Genomic DNA, 23,082 nt, shown 5'->3' on the forward strand with positions numbered 1-23,082 from the left:
GCCTTAATAATGGTACCTATTCTGCCTGCAGTTGCACTTATATAAATTTTTACCTTTAAATGGGGTATACATTTTAACCATTATTTCTTTCCTCCCCCACCTACTCCAAGTTCCTAATTATAGGTCAATTTGATATCCTCCTCAGAATCAAGATCAGAGCTGTGGATTTGCCAAATACTATCAAATCTCTTTGATCAGATGGCAAGTGAATGAGCCATGTGGTGGCAGTATTGCTGCATTGAAGGTCCATGATGGAACTTTCAAGAGCTTTGTATTAATACTTCTCTGTATATAAATCATACATTCATCCGGTTGTACACAAAATATATTATACACACATAAAATGTAGCACACTCGCACCAAATGACAGAATTTCCTTCCTATCTGCAAAACCTTTCCCTTATTCTCTTTTGTGCATCTTATTTATTAATCTTTAGCCTCTCAGTTATCAAGCCGTGTAATTTAGCAACTGCCTTTGGAATGATTTCCATTCAGGTAAGACTATTCAATAAATGAATAACAAAGGGATATAATTTAGCATTATTGTTCAGTCGATTCAATAAAACCACGACTTTACAATCAACAGTATTATATCAAGCATGATATGATGTTATCATATTGAACGGGTAATTTCTCATATATTAAAGGATTCAAAATGCTGCAAGATTATACAAGGATGCTACATTCGTCTGTCTTCAGCGTTAAGCCACCTAATTGGAATAGATTTTTATATTACAACAACCTTGCATTGATATGGGGTCATTTACATGGGGTAGCGTCTCGGAGTGCTTTAATTGGTTGCTCCTTGTGGAGGGAGTCTAATTACATTCTTCCCCACCAGGTAAAAGCAAAACTGCTGGTAATGCTAGTCAAAATAATAATTAGGCTTTCCTCAAGAATTCCACTGACGTTTATTTAAACTCATAATGAAAATAATTCACCTCTTTGATTTCAAAATTCAGCTGAACATTTACAATGTCGCTTAATTCTTCTTTCGTGGTTTCCAGTAGCTGGCTTATGACAATTGATTCAGATTTAGATGTCTCTTTGAGATCTTTCAGGGTTCCTGCTCATTCATAAAGATTCAAATTGTTATCATTTTCAAAACAAAAACAAAGGTTATCATCACACTGGCATTAAATATTGATAATGTACCACATGGTTACACGATTTCCTTGCAATGATTATGTACAAGGAAACCTCATTACAACATTTCAGAAGTTGTGATTTTATAGACAGGTTGTGATTTTCTGGAACCCAACATTCATTTTGCAACAATATTTTCCCTGCATTTCAGAGGACGGTTTTGAAAAACTGATTTCTCTATTCAGCTGTTGGTTTTAACCTCCATTACCATGACTATAATTAGTCTTCCCCCAAATTGGGTAAGAAGAAAATTTACAATTATTCAGTTTAGCAGATTATACAATCAGGGAAAATTGAATGAAAAGTGTGAGCCACAAATTTCAATCCTTTGATTTGAGTATTTACATTTCTGTTATTTCTGGAATATAGAGAAAGCAGCTTAAAGTATTTAGAATGGATTGATTAAAACTCTGAATGGGCTTTACGTGTTGCTTCATCCTTGAGTGGTTTTGATGTACTTGATTCTTTGGCACCTTCACCAAAGTTCTCCTCAAGAACTTTCATGAGAACAGTGAGATCTTCCTGACTGAGAACAATCTGAAATATAACCAGAGTAAGAAGATGTGGTAAATGAGTGCCAAATGAAGTGGCACCTCAAGTATTCAAAGCTTAGTCCAGAACAAAAACGACAAATCTCTACTTTCAAGAGCTTTGTATTAATACACCAATATAAAATTAGTTTCTGCAAAATAATTATATTTTATGTGCAATTACGCCATGGCATCTTATATGTTTAACATTAGAGATCAAGTCAGCAATAGCAGTTGCATGGAATCATATTTGATCCACAAGTTCCAATTTTTAAAAAAAATATAGGTTATGTTTTTTAAAGCTTTAATAGAAAAAGAGGACAAATGTCTCAGCTTATATTTAGACACGGCACCACAGGACTGTTAACAACCAGGAAACCAAAGCACGGCGTGAGTCCTCAATAAAAGATGAGATGGGAACAAAATTGACGGAAGGGAACAATCAGTCTGAAGTCTCAATGTCGTGAGACCCACAATCAGATAAAGGCAAAGGAAATTATTCAGCATCATAATAATCATAATCATTACAATTACATCATGATGCATTGTTACCTACATTCATGGTTTTCAAATCCCCTTTGATTTCAACAGCTGGGATTCTGTGATACCAGGCTGCTGCCAAATTTCTTTTCACACACAATTGTAGGTCAATGGGTCGCAGCATCTGAATATCAGGCTGAGGAGAGGTGCTCTGCAGAATAGTCCTGATGAACAAATACATTAATTACTGAATCGAACAGAAAGCTCCATTCGTAATTATTTCAATTTGAAGACACTTTCTTTCATTGCTTTAATCTATTTTCCAAGGTGACATGTTTGGGAACAGAATGCAGGATCAAGCCCGCCATTTGTGGTAATCGAAAGGAGTTGGAGGGGCAGACTGGTCATTGGGGGCAGGGACCCTTCACACTCAGCTCCCTTTAACCCTGCAAATCAAAACCTTAATGGGTAGGTTGGTCCAAACTGGACAAAAAGTGAGACAGTTTGCCAGGCAGTGAGAAGCTTTGCATTTTGCTGGTTAGAATCCAGCAATACCCCAACCCACACCTCGGGTCCCAGGCCTGGGCTCTTGCCAACCTGCGCCTAATATTTTCCAGAATTAGTTAAGTAAAATGCAACCCTTCAGGGAAAGAGCACGCATTCCATTCCAACAAATATCTCTGGAATTTCCATGTATAGGTGGGATGCATGGTACTAAAATGAATGCTCAGAATCCATTTTGTCATAAGACATGAAGTTAAAATTTACCTGGATAGCTTCAACTGAGTCAGCCGAATATCCATGACGTCTATCACAACTGGCATTGAGAATCCTTCAGCAGGATTTAAAGTAAACTCATTACGGACAGTTATCAAACCCAAATCTGCAACCACAGCATTCGTGGAGGTGGAGGACTCGGGGACAATGATAACTGGAGCTTTCAAATGAATGTCCATCGACAGCCGGAAACTTTTCTGCGCAAAATCTTTCACGCTGGAGGCTGCTTTTTCTGCAGCCTGAGCTGTGGCTGCGCTTATCGCTTCCTTTGCAGTTTGAAAGTTGTCAAAAAAGTTCTATAGTGAATACAATTAACAATATCATTAGTGTTAGAGAAATGTATTACCTGTAACCCAAGTAAAATGTAGAAATAAACTTTGTATTAATTCGAAAAACAAGCATCTGTGATCTAATTGTGAAGTGTTGGGATCTTGTTAATTGCTATTCTTTGACTGTCAGATTTTTAAAACATTTATCCAACCGCTTATGAATAAAATTCCATGCACTTAGTCCAAGTATCCCACAATAAGGAAAAATAAATCGATTAGTATCACTATGTCATTCAAGTTTCACACTTCCAATCAAATAATCTTCTGGCCTCCTGATTCACACCTCATTCTAGGCTGGATCCTTAGCTAGTTGTCTGCCAAAGAATGGAATAGAGATTCTCAAGTCAAACAAGAGTGCTGAAACAAAAGGCAAAATACTGCAGATGCTGGAAATCTGAAATAAAAACAGAAGTTCCTGGGAACACTCACCAGGTCAGGCAGCATCTATGGAGAGAGGAAAGTGAGTTAGCGTTTCTGGTCGATGACCTTGTGTCAATTCGTCTTTCGATGAAAGGTTATTGACCTGAAATGTTAACTCACTTTCCTCTCTCCATAGATGCTGCCTGACCTGTTGAGTGTTCCCAGTGACTTCTGTTTTTATTTCAGCGCTCTGAATAGGAGGGGGGTGCTGGAGAAAAATGGTTACATCATTGTTAGAGGAATAATAAACTGGAAATTGAATTAAGTTTCAATGAACTTACCAGCAATGACATAATGAATTTTTGCAGATAGACAATCTGAATACATCCCACTTGTAATGTGATTTTACCATCCACTTTCGACATATCCGTGTAGGTCTCACTAACAACAGCATTTGGATACAAGATTAGATTGAAATTGAAGACTTCCTTTCCAACAATGGAAACAGCCTAGAAATGCACAAAAATATGTTCACTTAAAACACGGTCTTAATTACTTTAGCCAGGAGTCTCAATTACTCATAAATATGTAGGTTGGAGGGGTGGTGTGGGGGGGGGGTAGAGGGGAGAAGAGAAAAAGTCAATCTTTCCAATGTTATGTTTTGGGGATGCTTGATCATTTAATATCTGGTCCTTTGGCATTATTTTAAAAGTCCATACCAATTAACCTGCCTATATCTGCATAAGCCATTTTTTTTCCACATTGACTGGTGATAAGAAGCAACATATAGTTGCACTTTATGTGCGAGGTCAAACAAAATGGTTTACGTAAGCGACTTCTTGGAATATCAACAGTAATTCACTTGGTATTTTATCATTACACGATACCAGGCTACTCGCAGACCTTTACATATTTGATAAGCATTTGGACATTAGTTTACACATACATTCACATAGTTTCCCGCCCTATCAATGCAATCAATACATCTAAAATCTTACCTTTGTTTTCAAGTCAACATCTGTAACAATAATATCCCTGAGTCTTGCAAAGACTTCACTCTGCTTGGCCTGCACAAAAACCGATGCATCCATTCCTGTGGTTATATAAATAATTGAATGGTCACAGCAATAAGTAGTATCGTAACTTGCTTTTGTGAGTCAAAATGTTATCGATAATGGAGAATGGCTACAGTATATGACCTCTGACATGTTTGTATTAATACAATCTAGTTTCTTGCATTACCTTGTACTTTAATATCTGCAATATTGCATGTTTCGTCACATACAGCCACATTGAATGCATCCAGTTCAGCAAACATCTTGAAATTGAACAGATCGGTATCCTTCAAACGTTTTGAAACTGCAAAAAAGGCACAATCAGAAAAGTTACTTTTCCTCCCAATGGTTCTTAAAATATTTGTGAATATTTATATTTTATACGGTCAAATGCATGGAACAATATAATATTATAATAATCTTGCCCATACACAAAAATGTAAGCCAACAATTTAATATTTTCTTATCTTCATTGTATATATAAAATGTTAGAAACAATGAACCTTACAGAACAATTAAACATCCATTATCCAAAACTAACTTTTTCAAAGGATATCTTGTCGGCAAAAACATTTCCACGTTATTTGGTTTGGGGACACAACCCCTCGTGAACGGCGCTATATAAGTGCAAGTCGTTGTTATATATCTGAAGTCCAAAAATAATACAATCATAATTCTTTCTAAGAAGTCTTTAAATAAAACTCCTGATGTGAGAGGCACCATAAAATATAAATGGTTGTAGTCCAGGACTAGGCCTGACCTCAGCCTATCCTCAAGAATCTGAACCCCAAACACATCCAATGTTCACTGCTGATTTGCAATTTTTCTCTAAACTTAAAAGGTTTTTTTTATTAAAAAAGTCTCCCATACAGCTAATCTATTAGAGATATGGGCTGGTGCCACGTTACCTGTCTTTGTTGTAGTCTCTTTGTTCTGACTCCCTGCGAGTACCTTTGCTTCACGATTCTTATCAACAGAGCCAAAATGGTCTGATGGTGTAACAGTTGTCAGGAAATTTATGGTTGAAAGTATTGCTTTTGTGTGAAGAAGAAAATCAAGAGAAGAAAAGGTAACCTGTTGAAAAATGTAACATGAAGTAAATACATGATCCATTTTGGCACGATAGGTTTTGAAAAAAAATACAACAAAGAGAAACAAAAACATTGTATGCATTGTAATTACAGTATAAATCTTGTATGAAAAGGTTCTGAAACTACAAATGATTACCCATTTCTCCTGAAGAATCTTACAGGAGAAGTAAATTTGTCAGAGTCGTCGGAAACACTAATTTATCTGTTTTAAAGGTGAACTAAACTGCAGTTTTCAGTCAGCATTCAATTAACCAGAAAATTAATTGATTCGCATTCAGTATAAGAAGACATAATTCTATAAAATTGTTCTACTTATGGTTACACCCTTTTAGGTTAATGAGGTAGCATGCTATGTTCTACCTTTTGACTCAGTACAAATTTAGCAACTGAAACAACAATAATTTGTATTTAAATATAACCATTTAAATATAGTGCTTCATGGGTATCGGACTAGAGTCCAAGCAAGGGAGGTGAGATGGGAGGTGACAATAGGAGCTCAAAAAGGTAGGTTTTTGAGTGAGAGCGAGGGGTTAAGGGAGTTGCAAAAAGTGGGGACATCAATGCTGAGGTCCTGGCCATCACTGTTTCCTTTACACATGTTGACATATGAGCTTCTTTTCTTTTTTATTATAGAGAATTGTATGTTATGTAGTGTCACCCAGTCATCTCCATGTAACCAGAACGAATAATATCCTTTTGTACTATGCAGTATTGTGTTCCTGTTAATGAAATTATCTATTTAAACTGGTTCAAGATAAATTCAGTTCTTCATCCACAGATTAGAATAGAGGTAATTCTCTACATTTATCATTTGATCTTAACAAAGGTGCATTTGCAGTGTTGGCTTATAAAGTAGGCCAAATGCCTTTCAACCGCTGGCAATCTTTCATAACATTTGAATGTTATAAAACTAAAATAATTAGAAATGAGATCATGCTTTATTTTTATACTACAAAACTAATATAGTTCATACATGGTTTCCTTCCTAATACTTCAAAGCCTAGCATTATTGTATTTTCATTAACCTACATAACTAATGGCTTATTTTCTTTCAAACTATTTATGTTGTAATGATTCATCACAAATCACTCATATCCTGGATTTCAATGCAAAAACAACATTTGGGGCATAAAATGCTCACCTTAACCATCTGTTCAGTGTTGTCATAATTTTCTTTGAATTGTGGACCATTTTTATCAGCCTGCAACACATTATTTTTTTCTTTTTAAAAAAATTACATTTTAGTCGAGTTTCACCATACCAAGCAAATTAGACATCTAGAAATCAAATAGTGAATATTAGACATGAAATCCAATTATGCTTGGACTAAAATGAATATAACAAATTGCTATGCAGTTTAACCTTAACATATTCCACTTTCAGCAGATTGGATCCCAGAGTATCAGCAGAACTTATCAGGTGAAGTGGTTGATTATCAGCACCTTAAAAAGAAAAAATCATCAATTTCAACAAAATGAATACATTATTTAAAAATATTGAGTTAAAATGAAAATATTCTGAAAATTTGACTCAAACAGAAAGATCTTGGCATTCAGTACAACACCCTACATAGAGTGCAAGATAGGTTCAGATAAAAAAGACCCTTTGGTCCATTTTAACTCATCCTTCTTGAATATACCCTCTGTCATCTGTCCATTACAGCAACAAGCAACAATTTTTTAAAAATGAATCCAGCATCCTGATCTCAACTGCCCTTCCTGGTAACCTGCGCCGGTAACTAATTAACTCCTAAGTAAAGAAATACTTCCTTGTGTCTGCGCTAAAATTGCGCTTAGCAACCCACTTGTTCTGCTGTCTCTGCTCTACCGAAAGCAGGTATGAGCAAACAATTGAAACATCTGGCAACGTCTTGCCTAACTTTTACAAGTCTTGTAACATTTTCAAACATCCCCTCAACACAACAGAAATTGTTGTCTGACAAACACTAGTTTGGCCAAATAACCCTTTTCCAAGCCATATCATTCTTTCATCCTATGTAACTCATTATTGTGTTTAAACGGGCAGTACTACATAACAAAATACAGTTTAAATCAAGCATAAAGACTTAGAATTAAAAATCCTTTATATATTAAAGAATCATTTACAAAACAGTCACTACACTTTACACTATACGCTAAAAAGCGCTTGAGACGTCTTCCTGACACGAAAGGCACTGTTATCAAATGTGAGGATTTATATATTATAGCAACAAATCCAAATAAAATTGCTGAATTAGCTTTGCACAGAGGAAGCTGAATTAACTTGCCACAGAGGACATAACATGCTCATTATATTAAGACTTCAAAAGGGAATTAATTGAGCTTCAACTGGATGGATCAACATTGCGCACAGTAGACATATTGACTGCATTCTTAAAAAACGAAATCCTGTAAATTCATGGGATTTTATTATATTCTGTTGATGACCGAAAGATGAGACACCATTCCCAGAATGGATTCAGAAACAACTTCTAAAAATGTGATGAATTAATATACTTATTAATCACCACTTAAAAATAGCACCATGGCCACGCTCATTGTGTGTTTGGAGCTTACCTTGAATTTCACAATAATCCAAGTTGATTTTCTTCAAATATGACGTAGCTGTTAAATCAAATGTTCTAATTTTGGCTTCAGTACCTAACTGAGACACACTGAAAACAAGGAACGGTTTCTCCTGGTTTTCTTTCCTGGTGAGTTCTACAACTACCTGCATAATAATGATAAAGGATTTCCAGTTATCGAGCAGCTGGCTATTATGCGATAAGCAGCACTTAGACCTGCTCAAGACGTGAAGAACATGCGTGAAGTCCACTAAACACAGCAGTCATTTTGCTACACATCAAGCAATCCAAACTGAGCAAAGCACATAATGTTCTCCTTTTGAAAGTTAAGAAAAGCAAAACCATAAGGGTTACTCAGAAATGCAATTGAATGAAATAATTAAGGTGAGTGGGTGGGCCAAATGACTTTCAACTCATCCTCCTGTTCCTTGTGTATATTAATCACCTGGATTTGCAGACCCAACATTAGATAGCTAAATTTACAAATGTACAGAAGTTGGGGAGAGGGTAAAAAAAACTGTAGGATAGGAGAAGTAGTAAAAGCTACTACAAAGAGAGCTTGATAGGTTAGGTACTTATAACTGGCAAATCAAGTGTAATACAGATAAACATAAGATAATATATATAGGAAGTAAGAATAGGAAATGTATGTTCTCCATGGATGGGATAGAATTTGCCAAGAAGGAAGCGGAAAGAGATCTAGGGGCGTTAGTTAGCTCATCGCTCACTGTGTCAAAATAGTGCCAGACAGCAATAAATAATGCAAACAGGATGCTAGTTTATATTGCTAAAACAGTTAATGGGAGGTCATATTCAGGCTTTATCGTGCTCTGATCAGGCTGCAACTAGATTATCTCATGCAGTTCTGTTCAGAACAAAGTAAGGGGTCTGCCCAGGCCTGAGAGACAGTGCAGAGAAGAGCAACAAGAATGATTCCCAGTGTCAACGGAATGAGCTATGAGCAACGATTAGAGAAACTAGGGCTCTTCAAGCTTGAGAGATGACAACTCAGAGGGCAACTCATAGAGGTCGTAAAAAATTTCAAATGGGATTGTAACAGAACAATACTTCAAGATGTACCAAGACAGTAGAACAAGTGTAGCTTGGTTTAGAGTTGCAAAAGGCAATTTCAGGACAGATCCAGGAATGTTTTCTTCATCTAGAGAGCAATTAACAACTGCAATAGGTTGCCATGAAGGGCGCATTTAGAGCCAAGACAATTTCAAAGCCAAAGCAGATAAAAATTGCCCTCATATTTTATGCAAACACACACAAGCACACGCACAAAAGTGGGATTTCAAAGAGCACAAATCACGCAATCTATGAGAAAAAAAACATGAACATAATTGGCAATATTATACCTCTTTAATCTCAAACTTCAACTGCAAATCGGTCAGCTCTTCGATTGCTGCATCCTCGTTATGATCATCATAGAGTGGCGCATCACCAGCTGCCAGTGTTTCCTTACTTGTCAATTTAGCATCTTCAGCTCTGAATTCCTCTTCTGATTCTTGAGAACCTAAGTAACAGGAGCGATAGTGATCCATGTGTTTACACCGGGAGTCAAGATATGGCTGCACATATAAAAACGCTTTATATCAATGACTCAATGTTTAATCAGTGGCCAACTACAATTGGTCATTCAAATCATGGCTTATTTATGGGATATTGCTGGGTGCAAACCGATTGTAGTTACACAGGGCTCTGCATTTTTCAGAAGTTAACAAGATTTAAAGACATGCTAAAGGATAGAAAAATAAATTGATAACAGCACCCAAATGTGTTGCATTATAAATAACTGGATGTGCAATGCTTACCTGAATCATCTGCTTCTAGCAATCCTACGGATCCAACATTTACGAGACTAGGGTCAAAGGCCTTTTGTGATCTTGCAGATAAAGATACCTGTGGACAAAAAGGTACAAGTCCTTTCATCTTTATCTTTCAGTCAAGAGAGATATTTACTTGAATCGTATGCTTTTACATTCAAGTGAGTATGCTAGAATTAAATAATTTGCCTTGAAACATTACNAAAAAAAGTATTGAAATTTTTTTTAAAAAACATACTTTACAGAGAGCACTGAAGCAATCTCAACTACATGCATTATTAGCATGTTTCTAAAAATGCATTGAAATTCAAAATAACGCTACAAAAGCTATTTTTTCTTTCCTAAATGCAAATGAATGTATTATGCATTCCAAAAGTATCATCACAATTATTAGGAATGTCTGTTAATCGTGGCAGAATTCCAGCCACGGAGAAACAGAATGGGTTGGAAGTGCCGGATGTTGTTCTAACCTTTGCTTTGGTAGGCAATCTAGGAGAGAACTGCTTCTGAGGAAAGGGGATACTATCAGCAAGTTCAAAAAGACTTTTTATCTTCTCGTCTGACATTGCGACGTGGAACAAAGGCAGTTCACCCGAGACTTTAAATCTGAAAGAAAAACAAATGCTGTTAAGATTCAATAACCACAAAATATCAAGTCGTACAAATCGGAACAGGAATATAAAATATGTAAATCGCTCAAAAGGTTCATATAGTTAGAGGACAATATTTATACTTTCACGCCCTTTGCTTTTTAACCAACGGTTAACCCAATATATTCTTTTTTTCAGTTCCTCAGAACATTTGTCTAAGATGTCAGTTTCCCAAATTCAGCAGGAAAACTAAATTGACCCCTTCCCTTACCCCATCCCCATCAATATCCACTTGTCTTTTCTTCTACATCCCTCACCGTTGCTCCTGAAAAGCAGTTCAGTGGAATACCGCTCATCAGCATATCAACTATCCACTTGTGAACATAGGACTGTATAATCTCCATCAACTCCCATGAATCAGGAATTGAAAAAGTTTTATTTTTGTTACAAGGATATATTTCTCTTCCTTTCGAATTGCAATTAATTGAAAATTAAATGAAGGCTCACAGGCTTAATGTTGAACATACTTAGGCATTCTGGTATCTTTTTCCACCATAGCTTTAGCAATCTCCACTTCAACATTCATAGGCTGTAATATATGTTGAGAAGAGGAATGCTGGATCCGAGCAGACTTCCAGTCTTGATCTGAAAGAGGCAGATTCTGTATGAAGCACGTCTTTAATTAAGATTTTAGCACACAAAATGATACACAAAAGTGTGTCACAGACTTGGGTTTCATTGTCGACTGATCTTGAAATTCAAGTTTTATATGTAAGTAACTGCTTGGTTTCCACCCTATCTCTGTTAAGACATTTTGAGACATTATCCTAAGTGAGAGGCATTAAATAAGTGTGAAACGTTGGTTGTACTACCACTGATGTGATTTGGCTTCACATTGGAAGTGAAGAATCCCAAAATATTAAACTGCATATGTTCCTGTAAGAAATAAAGAGAGTACATTAAAAACTAGTGCTCCTTGGATGACTGAACAAATTACCCTACCTAGAGTTAAATAACCTAAAATACACCAAAAATCAAGATTGGGATCTTGAGGATCTGTGCGAGTACGTACTATACCACATGGTTCAAACAATAGAGGAAATTAATTTTAATTTTTTAGATGATACGAAGATGCCTTTCTGGGAAAAGTGCCTGGAAATGAAGTATATCATCTCAGATGAGGAAAACATGACAGTAAATTAATTTAGGACCTAACCTATTGCCTGAAAGATATTATTAAAAGTATTATTATTATTATCTGAAAGAAGAAGGAGCACCATCACTAGTCAAAGCAGTGCAAGTCATTCATAAACTGCACACCTTTCCAAAATGAATAAGGTGAGATAGATAGATTCTCAAGTGGATAAATAGTAAAAGGAAGCAATATGTTTATTTAAACGGAGAGATTTTTTTTAAAAATGCACCTGGTTTGCTGAACAACAACTGAACATTTTTGAGCTTCACATCAAACTTTTCATAGGCTCGATCCAAAATTTCCTCCAGTGATGCAAAACTTGGAGATGTCACTTTCTGATCACTGTGGTTGATACTGTTTAACTGTAGAAAAGTAAATGTGTTCATTATATATGCTTTGCTACTTATAGATTGTCAAACAGCTCTAAATCAAAGCATTTTGAATAAAAAGAGCAATCCTTCGATTAAAAATGCTACAGTATTGAGTTCACTCAGTGGAAAAACAGCACTAATGTAAAATTAAATTGGATACAATTAGTCATTTACTTCGTGGCTGTTTGTAGGATTTTGATATGCACATTCCAACTAATGAGTTTGCTATAAATACTTAATCATACACTGCTTTGAGACGTTCTGACAAGATAATAAGGTTGCATATGGAGTCCTGTAGCTCAGTGGTTAGAGCACAAGCCTTGCAACCGAGAGACTTGGATTGAATTACCAGCAGGGTGAAATGTTGGGCAAGTTTCCTTACTCCACACGCAGTAAGTAGGAACCCGGCTGTTAGTCGATTGGCAGATTGCTTTTCCGGGGGTAATAATTTCTTTTCAAAAAAATAAATTGATTACTTTAATCCAAGACTGTTTGTGGGACGCTGCTGTGCGCACTTAGCTGCCGCATTTCGCCCGCAAAATATAGAGTCAATTCACTTTACAGTATTTTCTGTAAAGCGCTTTGAGACGTCTCGATGACAAGATAAGACCCCATATCAAATGCAAGGATTATTATTATTATATTAAATGTAAGGATTATGACCTAAATCACACTCTTTTGCGAAAAAATTGTAACAACGAATTTCTAGTAACTTACCTGGAAACTACCAAAGTCCAAAATAAGTAAGTTTGATTTGCCACTGTAGAATCCAGTCTGTGGAACCACCAGGTAAGATGGCTTAAGGTTGATTCGAACATCAAGCACTTTTCGTGTTTCAATTATATGCGATAGACCTAGGAAAAGTAAAAGGAGTAAAGCTGTTGTAAATGTATTAACTTTTGAGACAAATTAAAAAACACTTTAAGTGATATCAATAATATTGTGAACTCCATTCTGGAACAAATAAGTCACACGAGGCAGTATTAATTTTATCTTCATAATCTACATTTTATTTTTTTCTTTGAAAGAAGTTTACCTGTTGCAGTCCTCTCCTTGATTTCCTCTAATTTCAGTAAAGTCGCCGAAGTCAGGCGTTCAAGATCCAATCCTCTGTTAGTCTGGAAAAATTCTACCAAACTATTTACTGTTTGCTGAAAAGTAGAAAGTAGATAGTTTTGTGTAATAATCTTAACCAATAGAGAAATGCTCAGATTAAGATGTAACAGTATTGGTTGACGACAAAACTATGAGCTGCAGTGAAGTCACTCGTTCTGATCACCAAAATCTAACGTTTGGTTCAGTGTTATTAAACAACTTATTACATGATTGTCTCTTTGATAACATTAAAAAAAGATTCATTGAAAGTTCATGGCGTTGAAGCTATTGGAATGAAATTTCAGAGTCAGATAAGCAACATACAGGATCCAACCAGTTTGTACTGTACAAGTAATATTAAGCAAGAGATTTTAAATACTTAAGGGAAATACAACATGCAATATAATCATACTTACAGCATCATAAATCATTTCCACAGGCTGGGACTGGACATTTAATAACTGATCTGCATTGCTTTCCTCCGGATTAATCTCAAAACAGACGTTGAGTAAGGAGGATTTGGGACTTCCAACAGAAGCAATGAGAGATGGAATTACATCTTGCTGTTTCAAACCAGTTACATACCAGTGTTCCAATCGAGTTTCCACTCTGCAAAAAAGAGAATTTTGGTAAAACATTTTTTTTTAAAAACATACTTTTTTTTAAAATGTTTTATTCTTCCTAATTTACAATTCCAAAAGACATGAGTTTGATAAAGGGTAACAACAACAACAACAACAACAACAACAAGATTCCATTTATAAAGCGCCTTTCACGTCAGGAGGACGTCCCAAGGCGCTGCACAGTTGGGTCATGACCCGAGCAGGGGGCAAATGGTCAGGGTGAGGGGAGGGAGCGAGGAGGGGGGAAATGGTCAGGGTGAGGGGAGGGATGGGAGGGAGCGAGAAGGGGGAAGAGAGTCGAGAGGGGAGCTGAAGGCTCGGTCAAGAGAAAGGTTTTGAGACCGGCCTTGAAGGAGGAGAGGGAGGAAGCAAGGCGAAGGCACAGGGGGATACAGTTCCAGAGCCTCGGGGGTAAATAAAGTATACGAGTAGAAACTCTATCCTTGGTAAAGGTCTCTTTACCTTTCTCCATGTTCGAGCTAAAAAACTAAAAAGGAACGTTATGCTAACTGTACATCTTACTTTTAACCGGAGTTTTGCTCATTTCTCCCCAATAGCAAATTCTTACTTTAGCGCTTGTGCTCCAGGGCGCTGGGAAACACACATGCTCAAGCCAATCGTCTGTACTTTAAGAATCTCTGGAACATTTGGTTCCTCTCGGATGGTGATGGAGGTCGTGACCAACTTGAACATCAGCACATTTGCGATATACTGAAAGACACCAATTTTAACATGAAACCAACATCATGACAAAAATGAATTCAGCTCAACTGCAAGGGGAGCCCTATTTCTTACCATGCGACAAAGCCATAGGACCCCACAAGTCGTAAGAAAGAAATAAAATACACAGCATTCTTTGGTGTCTTTGTTCTTTTAATATTTAAAATCAAAGATGCACTTGTTAAACAGAATTCACCTGGTCAATAAAATTCATATTTAACTATTAATAATAATACCAATCCTTGCATTTGACATATAATAATAATAATAGTCCTTGCATTTGGTATAGTGCCTGATCACGTCTTCGAGATGTGTCAAAGCGCTTCACAGAATATACTATAAAGTTAAGTGACTGTATATGTTATGAGCAAAACGCATCTATTCAAGAGCAAAACAGACCTGTTTTGGTAGTGTCAAGTTGTGGTAGCTCTCACTGTATCCGATAGCTGTGTACAACTTAGCCTTTTCTTCCGGAGTCATTAGGTCATTGATACCTGGAAACATCAAAAAGTTAAAGAAACTCTGAGCCACACAAAAGCACGCTGAAAACGTATTTGACTTTAACTTTTTAACAATTTTCATTCTGGAAAAAAAGTCATAAAATACTAAAATAAGAGATAAGCTCTGATCCCAAACCTATAGAAAAGCTGGAGTGGACTTTGTACTCTTCCATTCATTACTTGAATATATTGTCCATGTGCAAGGCGTAAGCACAAAAGAGTTTATTGAAAAGAATTACTTTAAACTACAGTATAATCATGTACACCCACAATGTATTTATTAGAAAATTCAACTGCTCAGTATAATGATGTTTCAACAAATACCTCCCTTCACAGATCTTATAAGCCAAGGACTTTAAGGTCACCCTGCGCTGTTGTCTATAGAACTGCTAAATTGTAGTGACTGTTCATTTGCATGCAAATGAAGCAGCCAATATGCATATAGCAAAATCTTGCAATCAATCATGAAATGAATGACTTTTTAATCTGGGGGATTGGTGATCAGGGCACTGGGAGAAACTGCCTTCCCTTTTCAAGTAGAAGCAATTTATATTTCACTAAACCGCTACATGGGATCGTTAAAGTCCATCTGAACTGGCAGACAGGATTAACATCTCATCTGAAGGATGGCACTTCTGTAAGAGCAATACGCTCCTGTAGAGTAGGAGTTCCAAGTTCCGACCTGGGGTTTGAATCACAAACCTCTGACCTAGGAGGCAAGAGAGCTACCAATTGAGCCAGGCTGACACCTGATGGCCACAGAAGCAACTCAAGCTCGAGCTACCTGCAGCAAACATCAAAATGAAACTGAAGACAACGTTTTACTAACTTTCTGGTACAGATTTTACTTCCTCTTCACCCTTCTTCTTTGAATCTTTTCTCCCCCACAGCCCACTGAACCATCCTCCACTCTGTTTCTCTGCTCCCTTCTTTCCCAACATCCTATGTCCGGATCTAATTACCTGAAAGCAAAAAAGAAGCCATTCGTATTTCATTAGACCATTGAGCACACACTACATACAGTAAAATAATCAGTTACCTCAACATGGGCCTGTTGTCTTGCTAGGGTGATATTAAAGACATCCAGTAATTTCTCCAGAGTCTAAAAAAATAAACAAAACAAACAAAAATCAATCAATACTGAAAAGCTTAATCTGACAAATTGATGGTTTATTTTAACATATGTTACAAAATGTTTGCAAAATGAAACTGTCCTATCTAATCAACTTTGGAACTGACTTAAAAAAAAACTTGCAATTTTATAGCACCTGATGTCAGAACATTACAAAAGACCTCAGAAGTAATGAATATCAAAGCAGTGAATTGCTTTGTAAGCAAACAGCACCATTTGCACCAACAAGTTCCCATAAACAGCTACGAGATGAATGACCATTAATCCTTTCAAATTACGTCATGGAACCTTTAACCAATGTGGAAACAAGCAGACGGGACACTGATTTAATGTTGATTCTGGAAAACAGCACCTCCAGCAATTATGCAATCAACCAGCCCATTATCCTGTGCATGCACAGTAATCTACATTTCTTCTCAACCTGTTGCAGACAGCAAAACAACTTCCCACTTACATCATTAGTTAACTACTTGGTGCATAAAAGAGTACGGAAATATTTATACGAGATCATATGCTTTAACAATTGCAAATATTTAGTAGGGGGCATTTTGTTAGGATTCCTTTTACCTGAAGTTGTTTCAGTAATTCATCAGAAGGCTTGGTCTGCATCAACTTGTTCTTGTAAGATAGCTTGTAGGCTTTCAGATTTTGTCTGTGACTCTTGATAGTTTTCCATGACCACATTTGACTTTTTCTCCTGATATGAACTTCCAGAATTCCGGTGATTGCATACTGCCACCTGTTATAAGGATGGTTACTTTATTAATACAGCGTATTACTATCTTGTAACAAAAGATAAAACATCACAGGCCTGTAAGAATCGTGTGAAAAATGGAAGCATCGTGCTGGTACAATGGGAGGTGCTCTTCCAAGGTTGTAGATGAAGTGAATTGCTTTGTTATTTATTATTATTATTGTTGTTGGGATGGAGGTGGTCAATATAAAAATAAAGAAAATATTGAACACACCAAATTCATGTGCCCCTAAGGCTGAACAGAAATCTGCCTCAAATATAAAGAAAATCAATTAAATTATTTTAAAATAAATAAAAATAATTTCATCTGGGACACACTCATTTTTTTTTATTGACCGATTGTTCAAAGCCAAAAGTGACTGAAACAAATAGCAAGGATAAAATAGCAAGGATATTCCTAATTGTTAGGAACCCAATGGAAGATTGCACGGTGTGGGCAGGATTGTGTGAGGCGGCAATAACCCCACAGGTACCCATTTCCATTCACTGTGTCTTTACCTGTGAAGAATGGCCACGGTGGTGACACAACAAAGTTGCATTCAAAAAACAAAGGATTGAGGATAGGAAAAAAGTGGAAACAAAGAAGAAAAGAGGCTCTGAAAATGAAAAGGAAAATTACATACGATGGTTAAAATGTGGTCAATTCTTACCATTTATTGAAATTTTTATGAACTGGGACATTTGGTTTGTATTTTCTGTAAGGGATGTTTCTAACCATGTAATCCACAGATTCCAGAAGATCCATCATGCTAAGATACTGAAAAGAAATAATCATCAGCCCACGTGAGAGTTAGTCATTTGAAACAGTCATACACACAGTCAATATTTTAGACCTAAACAATCCGAAATAAGTTCTAAAAAGGTTCACTGGTCCCAGCTTGCCCACACCTATAATCTTTCGGTCATATTCAAATTGTGAATGCATATGTTCATCGCCAGATAGTGCGTAGGAAAATGGCAACGTAATTCGTACAACGCCACAACAACAAGCACTTATCTTGTGGCGTCAACCCAGGGTAGCATCTCAGAACACGTAACAGTGGTGGAGCCTGACCCGAGCCCGGGGGTGGGGGGGGGGGTGGGAGGGGGCCGTAAGCACGGTCGAAGAGGAAGGTTTTCAGGCTAACTAAGGCGGAGGGATTGAGGGAGTACCATCGTGATCCTCAAAAATGTGCATTCAGTAAAATTGTAACAGAAAAGGGGTCAATTAAGAAGTATTGAGCAACAAATGCTGGATAAATAGTATAAATCTTTTTCGATTTCTCCATCCCTCCAATGAAGCATGCTGAAGTCCAAATATGTTGATTCAGAGTCACAGGCTCAAAGTCATTCACTAAATTCCCTGTCTCTGAAACACCACTTATGAATCTTGTGGAGAGGCACTGGGTGAAGCACAGATACGATCACACTATTGGTGCAACTATCAAGCAGCAGGTAAATCACACTACCTGCTTCTTAGTCATCTCTATGTCAATGCTCTGCACCTCCATGTCCAATTTCATTTTGGGTGAATTCAGTTCAACATCAGAGGAAGTGTTAATACACAGTTTAGCAGATGCTGACATAGGTCTAAAAACTTGAGGAACAAAAAACAAATAGTTTCACCAAACAACTTAAAATGCATACAGACAGCAAACATTGGCTTTTGAATATTTCCTGTTTTAATAAAGGTTTTTGAACAGGCACAATTCGATTAAAATATCAAATAGTTTTACTGTGTGAAAACTTTTATAAGCCTGATGTTAGCTTTGTTTCGGCAAGTTCAAGTATTTTTAGCTTTGGTGTTACTAATTACAATTAGAACTGTTGTTCTATAGTTGTAGTTTTGATTCAAAATTAAAAGGTATTTTTCAGATTCTTTGAATATACATTCTTCGGTACAATATAGGTTGTACTATAAGCAAAACATTTAATGGGTTTGAGCAGCATAAATTTAAGACACTTTAATGGAAAAGTTAGAAATTGCTCCTCAAAACGTTCAATTGACTGAACTGAGTAAAAGCACAATTTTTCTATAGTGACCATTGTTTATTGTTTTTAAGGATGGGTAACTACCTCAAGATCAAAACACAAGTGCTGCAACAATTCATTAAAAAGCTTCCATTATCTTGTTTGTTGAAGAAATTGTCTCTTTTTTCAAGTAATAGGAGACAATTATTATTATATATTATATAAATAACGCTGATGAATCTAGGTTCAGCATTGACACTTACTGTACTGATAATCTTTGGGTTCATGAGCACTTGAAGCTATTCCTTCTGTCAGCTGTCTCTGTTAAGATAAAGACTATGTGTTATGTGGTTCAATTGGAAAGCAACAAAAGGAATATTTTATAAGAATCCCAGAGCTGTTGTCAAAATAGAAATAGAATACGTTTACCCTGAAATTGTAAAATTACATATTATCCTCAACATCAATAATTCTTATACAGGTATTCTATAGTCCAAAATATGTTGGAACAAGCTTAATAGAAACAAATAGGGGAATAAATCTGACCAGCCTGTAGAGATTGGGGCTCGGTTATGGAAGAGGATCATGATCCATGGTCATAATTAAGTAGTTAGTTTTCACAACAGATCAAGTAGTGCCATTATAATGAACCAGGTGGGAGAAATAATTCTGTCACAATTCTCTTAATATAATATAATTCTGTCAATATATTACAATTCCGTCACAAGAGTATTCAGAGGATACACAATGACAAAATAAACTGAAAAGCAGTCGGAAAAACACCAGTGTTTCAAGATACGACGAGATCATGAACAAAGTAAATCATATACATGTCCTCGTAACAGATTTTGTGACACTCAATCAAAGACTGAACTAATTAGTATTTTAAAAAAAAGTATAGGTTCTAAACTAAATTGACAGACCGACAAAGACACGAGCGACGCAGTTCATTGGAGAGTGTTCACCCAAACAATGTGTGTACAGGCTGTAATTGCACGTATCCCACCAGCTGGTGGCATCTCTCCACTCTTGGTGAGAAAACAGTGAAAGTACATACCAAAATCTGTTCTCTTGAGCTTTGATAAAGCAGTGAACTGTTCACGTTCCAATAGGCACAAAGACAATCCAGGCGAACAAGCTGAAGAAGAAACAAATGCTGTTATGCTTCCATTAAGGAAGGGACAACATTCAGCAGTACTATCAAGAAGCTAGAATACATCATTTTGTTCCAACAATCCATTTATCAAGCAAAATCGTAAACCCTCAATGAATGAGTTCAAATGCCCTTCACTTCAAATGTATACAGAAAGAAATGTCATTCAGTAACAGATAATTAAAATGTTTGCAACGATTGTGCATTTGATTTTTCCGGTGACGCCTCATTTCCCCACAAAACCCTAGGCAGGGAAAGAGAGAGAAAGAAAGAGAGAGAGAGAGAGAGAGAGAGAGAGCAAAAACGAGAGAAACACTCATGAGAAAGAGAAAAAGAAAGAGGCCTAGAGAGAGAGAACTAAAGTGAGAGAATGTCAAAGAGAGAATGGCAGAGAGAGAGAAAAGGGCTGACAGTGTATGGTACTAAATTGTACTACTCCTGATGTAAGAATTTCTTGGTTAGTCAAGCCATGACCAATTATCCACACTGTTTCCTCATCCATAACAGGGTCAGACCCTCTTATTAGTGGAGATAATCTGCTCTCTACTGTATTATCTTGCGAGATGAAAATTTCTAGTCATTTAAAAAATACTACAATAAGAGGAAATTTTGAGATCAATTTCTAATTTCATAATGCATCAACCAAATAACAGTAAAGCTGGACAGACAGATGACAAAGATCCATGGCCTGAATAGTTTGTACCACAACATAACTCTTTGCGAAATAGCTAAACATCTGTTCGTATGCTATCGATTTCATATTACGAGAGATATTTAAAAAATTAATTGAACATGGTAAATAAATACCTTGTTGATTATTTTTGCAGCATCATTCAGTATACATGGTTTCCAATTTTCATCTGCAGTCTGGAAAAAAGTTTTCAATTATTAATAATTTTTTCAGATCCATTTAGAAGTTAGATAAGATTTTCAAGTAACAAAGTGTCACGTCTCGCTCAAAAATATACAGTCAATTCTGTGAAGCACTTTGAGATGTCTCGAAGACATAATAAGGCCCTTTTTATCAAATACAAGTATTATTATTATTAGAGGTAAGGAACAGTACTGTATTGTATTATAAATTTACACATAGACAATACAAAAACTATTGATCCAGTTTATAAAGTTGAATTTGATTTAATCTGCCGGATGAATTAAATGCTAATTAGATGACTAAGAGGGAAAACAACTAGTAAAGGTTCTAGTTCCCCCCCAAAAATGAAGTCTATTTCAGACAACAGACTTCTCCAAAAAAATAAAAACCAGATCATGTTTATTACATTTTACACTGTCTGTTTAACAGACCCACGTATTGCAATGTCTGAAAATCCATCTAAGAAAACTCCTCCCTCTCCTCAACCCCTTCCACCATCAACTTTATTCACTTCTCTTCTGAGACAACAGAATCATGCTGTACTATGGTTTCTCAAGCATTGGCCACCATTCAGTGCCTAAATTTCTACGTTTATGTCTGAGACCAACAAATTGTTATTGCAGGTAGGTTATGGACATTACAGCCTTGTGTGATCCTGTCCTTCCAGCACCTTGGGACGTCCTCCCGACGGAAAGGCGCTCTATTAATGTAATTTTGTTGTTCTTACTCAACACCCATATTCTCACTCATCAGAAGAGGCATCTCAATAGAATAAGGTAAAGCAACACAGTCTTATTTTTTGTCATTCTCACTCAGGGTCACTGGGGTCAATATTAGCGTCCTCATTCAGAGCCCACATTGGACCTGGGACCTTCTGACTCCCAGAATTCCATTTCACACAAGGTTGCAGGTGCTCCATTTGAACCGTCAGATAACACATATTTGAGTATTTTAATCAACCTAGAAAAAGTATCCAGCTTTCATTTCCCCTTAATTTATTTTTTTAGCCTCAACAGAGGAGAGGAAAGGACTTCAGATCACATAGCGTAGTCTTAATTGTAATTGCATAAAATTAAGAGCTTTACAAGTTCATTAAAAGACACTTCAGGAACAGTTTGTTCTTCCAAATATTTAAGACACTCAATTTGCTGCTGCTCGCTTAATGGCTCGATTGTACATAAATTCCCAGTCTTCCTTACTGCAATCATTTTCTACCTGCCATCTGGACCATTCTGGTTACTGATTAATAAAGAGGCTCCAAGTAGGAACAAACAGATTACCTTGTTGAAATGGTTCAGCATTCAGATATCGAGCGCTCTAATTGGGAAGGTTTAATAATTCCTTCCTTTTCATGTACCACTGAACTGAAAGCAGCGCAATCTGCTCACCTGCTGACGTCAGCCATCTATTCCACATACAAGTACTATTTTTTTTGCAAACTTTGTATAACATTCTCCAAAAATGTCAAGTGTTATCAAGTCTTGAAAATACAATCTGAAACTTAAAATGTAACTATACACATGATATTCAATACAACAACAAATTGCATTTATATAGCACCTTTCACACCTGGAGGATGTCCCAAGGTGCTGGACAGTTGAGGGTTTGCACCCGAGAAGGGATTGGATTCGAGTGGGGTGAGGGCTGGAGGTGCAGGTAGAGTTGGGAAGATGACAGAGAAAGAGGAAGGTCTTGAGATGGACCTTGAAGGAGGCGAGGGAAGGGGTGAGGCACAGGGACTCTGGGATTGAGTTCCAGAAGGAGGGACAACATAGTCCTAATTACACCATCCAAAGATTCAATTACAAAATGCCACAAAATACACGGAAATACACTTAAAAGCCAGTTGATTCCCCATTTTTGTGGGCGAACGAAGCAGACAATTTTGCACATAGCAATATCCCACAAACAGCCATGAGGTGAACTACCAATTGTATTTAAGGATTGTTAGCCAGGACACCATGA

General features: G+C 36.7%; 1 protein-coding gene across 1 annotated transcript in view; it reads right to left on the bottom strand.

Annotated features, from left to right (window-relative positions):
* Positions 1-23,082, bottom strand: part of vps13c (vacuolar protein sorting 13 homolog C) — an 87,294-nt gene that overhangs the window by 41,900 nt on the left and 22,312 nt on the right. Inside the window, exons 10-38 of the mRNA XM_007907594.2 lie at positions 21,051-21,110; positions 20,148-20,228; positions 19,354-19,411; positions 18,589-18,716; positions 17,791-17,897; positions 16,954-17,125; positions 16,294-16,356; positions 16,084-16,216; positions 15,154-15,248; positions 14,603-14,745; positions 13,828-14,020; positions 13,353-13,467; positions 13,034-13,170; positions 12,175-12,307; positions 11,278-11,395; positions 10,631-10,766; positions 10,149-10,236; positions 9,693-9,850; positions 8,324-8,477; positions 7,131-7,210; positions 6,910-6,969; positions 5,586-5,751; positions 4,865-4,981; positions 4,621-4,715; positions 3,964-4,131; positions 2,925-3,229; positions 2,233-2,380; positions 1,572-1,683; positions 942-1,066 (exon numbers count right to left, since the gene is read on the bottom strand). Of these exons, the coding sequence (XP_007905785.2) occupies positions 942-1,066; positions 1,572-1,683; positions 2,233-2,380; positions 2,925-3,229; positions 3,964-4,131; positions 4,621-4,715; positions 4,865-4,981; positions 5,586-5,751; positions 6,910-6,969; positions 7,131-7,210; positions 8,324-8,477; positions 9,693-9,850; positions 10,149-10,236; positions 10,631-10,766; positions 11,278-11,395; positions 12,175-12,307; positions 13,034-13,170; positions 13,353-13,467; positions 13,828-14,020; positions 14,603-14,745; positions 15,154-15,248; positions 16,084-16,216; positions 16,294-16,356; positions 16,954-17,125; positions 17,791-17,897; positions 18,589-18,716; positions 19,354-19,411; positions 20,148-20,228; positions 21,051-21,110 (3,648 nt within the window). The remainder of the gene's footprint in view (positions 1-941; positions 1,067-1,571; positions 1,684-2,232; positions 2,381-2,924; positions 3,230-3,963; positions 4,132-4,620; positions 4,716-4,864; positions 4,982-5,585; positions 5,752-6,909; positions 6,970-7,130; positions 7,211-8,323; positions 8,478-9,692; positions 9,851-10,148; positions 10,237-10,630; positions 10,767-11,277; positions 11,396-12,174; positions 12,308-13,033; positions 13,171-13,352; positions 13,468-13,827; positions 14,021-14,602; positions 14,746-15,153; positions 15,249-16,083; positions 16,217-16,293; positions 16,357-16,953; positions 17,126-17,790; positions 17,898-18,588; positions 18,717-19,353; positions 19,412-20,147; positions 20,229-21,050; positions 21,111-23,082) is intronic.

Source organism: Callorhinchus milii, unplaced genomic scaffold (assembly GCF_018977255.1).
Source record: "Callorhinchus milii isolate IMCB2004 unplaced genomic scaffold, IMCB_Cmil_1.0 Scaffold26, whole genome shotgun sequence".
Taxonomy (NCBI): Eukaryota; Metazoa; Chordata; class Chondrichthyes; order Chimaeriformes; family Callorhinchidae; genus Callorhinchus; species Callorhinchus milii.